Raw genomic sequence first — 3,551 nt, forward strand, 5'->3', positions numbered from 1 at the left:
AAAAGGAATGAAGAAGCAAAAATAGGGAAGTGTTCGATTGAAACTTGAAGGATCCGATACACATCCCATACATATATCGTGTTGTGTTCAACACGGGTACTCCAACTGTTTCAAAGAGTCTAAGCATCAGAGAACATAACTACGTAAGTACACCTAAAAGACTTTTTATTTAGGATCACCTCAATTAAAGTTAGGAGCCTTTTGCTTCAGAGATATGCAAGCTTTACCAACACACATTAATATTACTTCCTGTGTTTTCTGATTGATGACTAATAATGCCCAAAGAAACAAATTATCGACTTTCTTTGAACGGATCAAAATAGTTCATGTAAAAAAGAAGATATTGACTTGAAAATCTTGTATTGTCCTTTGCTTTCTGTACTAATTTAACTTTTTAGGATTATGTAAAGTAGAAAGTTTTATTTTGTAAAGTTCATTTATGAAGAGCATATTTATAGCGTATTTATAGAGGATATTGCTTGTACGAGTGACCTTATTCAAGTAATGAGATTTGTTTTAGCACTTGGAAAAATTGCAATGATAACCATTTTATTAAATTACCTATTCAATTCAACACATTTATTGAAATTAGTCATTTTCAGTTGTAACAGGAAGCTCACCATTAATATAGACATCCAGTTAGGTTTTAAATTGTTTTAGCACTTGCAAAGGACCCATTGGTTCCTGATTGCATATAGTAACAGGAATAATGGTAAACCTAAATGGAGAGGCTGACCTAAAATCACATGGAGTGAGATAATTTAAGGGACAGATACCACTGTAGTTTAACATTTGAGGTGGTCTTGATAACTTTAAAGATGATCTTTCATGCGTAAAAGAAGGCTCTATGTAGCCAGCCCCATATAAGTTTAGAACAGGAATTGGCTGAGTTGATCTATAACTGCACTTTTGCTGGGTTACTGGTGGTGCATCATGACATAATTTTCAGTGCTATATAAATTTATTGAATAACACTATTATTAGGGAGGTGGCAGTAAAACTAATCTAAGGAATCAGGATCTAACGACAGGGATCCCTACTCTGGAATCGTGCCCCTGCCTTAATTATTGTCCACTCTAGGAGAGCTTGGGGCCATCGTGCCCCTCATGGATTTCTTTTCTGTCTGCAGTGATTTGAACCCAAGACCTCCCTTAAGAGGTACTTCAGCTGAATGTTGGTACCAAATTTGTGGATCCATGTTGTTACACAGGATCATCCCTGTAACTGCACCACTCTCAACCATAGGATGAATTCAATTGCAGCACCAATCAGCCACAGTCATCCTCAAATGTAGCTTCCATTTTCAGGAAATACATAGAAGTATCTTCATAATGTAAACACCCAATGTCATAAAATCAGCTGCAGAAGCATCTCAATTACTGCACAGATTATCAGCTGACCTTGATCATATCTATTACTTGAGAATCTTTTTTATTTCAGTGTAATAATGCAACCTGTAGAAGATCTGTATGCGTGTGTTTAATAGTGAAAAGTAGATGCGGTACGTAGCATACAAAATATCTGCCTTTATCAATCATCTGTGGCTGAAAGCTTTTAGAAAGTTCCAATCATCATGGGCTCTGGTTTAATTAATACTTCCATTTTTGGATAGCTTTGTAATAAATGTTATTAATTTTGGGCCATGCTTACCTTTGTTCTCTGTTGTAACTTCCGTAATGCCATGCTCCCTTGTGCTGAATTATGCTTCAAAATTTCCACAATAAAAACTGCCACTGAGATCGCAGTTTAGTTTTGGCTGTTCTTTCCTTTTCCCTCGCCTTGTTAATGCTGCAATTTATTTGTTGCAATTGCTGCTTCCATTTTCCTTTTTTCACCTTTTGCTGAGTTGTATGATGCTGGTAATAATGTTTTCCCATTTATGGACATGAATAGGTGATATGTTTACTGAGGAACAAAATGAGTTGGTTGAATCAGCGGCAGAGATGCTCTATGGTCTTATTCATGTCCGGTACATTTTGACGAGCAAGGGAATGGCTGCAATGGTAACATAATTAGTCAGGTTATATTTATTTGTTATTGGCTCTCTCCATTAATTTTAAATTACATAACTTGTTGAGATGCAAATTTACAGTTGGAGAAGTATAAAAACTATGACTTTGGAAGATGCCCAAGAGTTTACTGCAGTGGACAGCCTTGCCTTCCAGTTGGTCAATCGGACATTCCACGTTCAAGTACAGTGAAGATATACTGTCCCAAATGTGAAGATATTTACTACCCTCGATCCAAGTACCAAGGCAGTATCCTAAATTATAGTCTCTCCAACGCTTCTGCGCTTGGTTTAGTTTGCGTTGTTAGTTGTTAAATAAGTTGGATGCATGTGCTACTCTCTCACACATACACACACAAAAGCACGTATAAATGCATTCACTGAATTCTATGCCCGGTTCTTGTCGAGAATCAGAATCACCATGATTCAAATGCTGCCATACAATGCAACTGAAACTAACTTCTAATATGCCAGACTGTTGTTTTAGAATCAGAGCCACCATGTTTCAAATGCTACCAGACAATGCAACAGAAACTAACTACTAATCCCACTATTGCTATTAAACGCCCTAGCCCAATATTTTTCTTCTTGAAATTAATAGATTTGGTTCTGCATTCTTGTTTGGCTTTCAAATGAAAAAGAAAAAATTCTTCTAACGATGATTGTGAATTTCTTGCAGCCCTCAATCTTAATAATAATATTTGTTTTAATCCTAAATCATATTAGGATGAAAAGGGAACCACGTTATACTTTTCTTATGTTGTAAAAGATACCCACACAGCTACTGGAATATCTTATCCTAGGAACTAAAATATGCAACTGACTTTGAATTTATGAATGACAAAAGTTGTTTTGGGCATCTACACATGCACCTTACTAGGAATTCCCCCAGTGATGTAATTCAACTGGAATATGCAAAGAAATTGGTGTTCAGTAAGCTGATTAATTATTGTTGATTTTGTTTGATTGATATCTGAATCAAAATCATGCTTTGAAAGTATTAGAGCGTAAAGGATTTGGTATTTTTATCAGATAATGCTTCAATGGGCTAAACCCATTTTGTAGCATGAACTTTGTGGTAACGATTTCTTTAACTGATAAAGATATTGACGGAGCTTATTTTGGTACTACATTCCCTCATCTCATCTTGATGACACATGGACACCTGAAGCCACAGAAGCCAACACAAAGTTACACCCAAAGAGTTTTTGGCTTCAAGCTTCACAAGCCTTGAGCGTACGAGTTTCCAGTCTTGATGAATTGGGATCAAATTTTCTTCTCAGAAGTGGTTCTCATCTGGCTTCAATTATGTACTAGTTCTTAAGGCGTTACAAGCCGGTCGTGACAAGCCAGGTAAACGAAGAGGGGTGAAATGTGGAAATTGAATGATCAACGAGGTGTACTGTCTTGCAAATTTAGTTTTTTAAGAGCACTCTCTCTCTCTCTCCACCTCCCCCCATAAATTAGACACGATATATGTAATTTTTATTTATTTTTCAGGTTTTGCAACTGTTTGAAATACTTTTCTATTGTTGCCCGGTGA

At 36.3% G+C, this 3,551-nt stretch overlaps 1 protein-coding gene across 2 annotated transcripts; it reads left to right on the plus strand.

The window, feature by feature from the left end:
* Positions 1–1,853: 1,853 nt before the first annotated feature.
* Positions 1,854–3,551, plus strand: LOC111378471 (casein kinase II subunit beta-1-like). Of its 2 annotated transcripts, XR_002699861.1 has the most exons (4): positions 1,854–2,003; positions 2,093–2,258; positions 3,112–3,361; positions 3,509–3,551. XR_002699861.1 is itself a non-coding variant. In XM_023001679.1 (3 exons), exons 1-3 carry the CDS (start codon positions 1,899–1,901, stop codon positions 3,240–3,242), a joined length of 402 nt encoding a protein of 133 aa, XP_022857447.1. In that variant the 5' UTR covers positions 1,854–1,898; the 3' UTR covers positions 3,243–3,502. The 2 variants fall into 2 exon arrangements, 1 of the variants encoding a protein (XP_022857447.1); XM_023001679.1 differs by lacking the exon at positions 3,509–3,551 and having other exon boundaries at positions 3,112–3,502.

The sequence above is a fragment of the Olea europaea genome, unplaced genomic scaffold, assembly GCF_002742605.1.
Source record: "Olea europaea var. sylvestris unplaced genomic scaffold, O_europaea_v1 scaffold1817, whole genome shotgun sequence".
Taxonomy (NCBI): Eukaryota; Viridiplantae; Streptophyta; class Magnoliopsida; order Lamiales; family Oleaceae; genus Olea; species Olea europaea.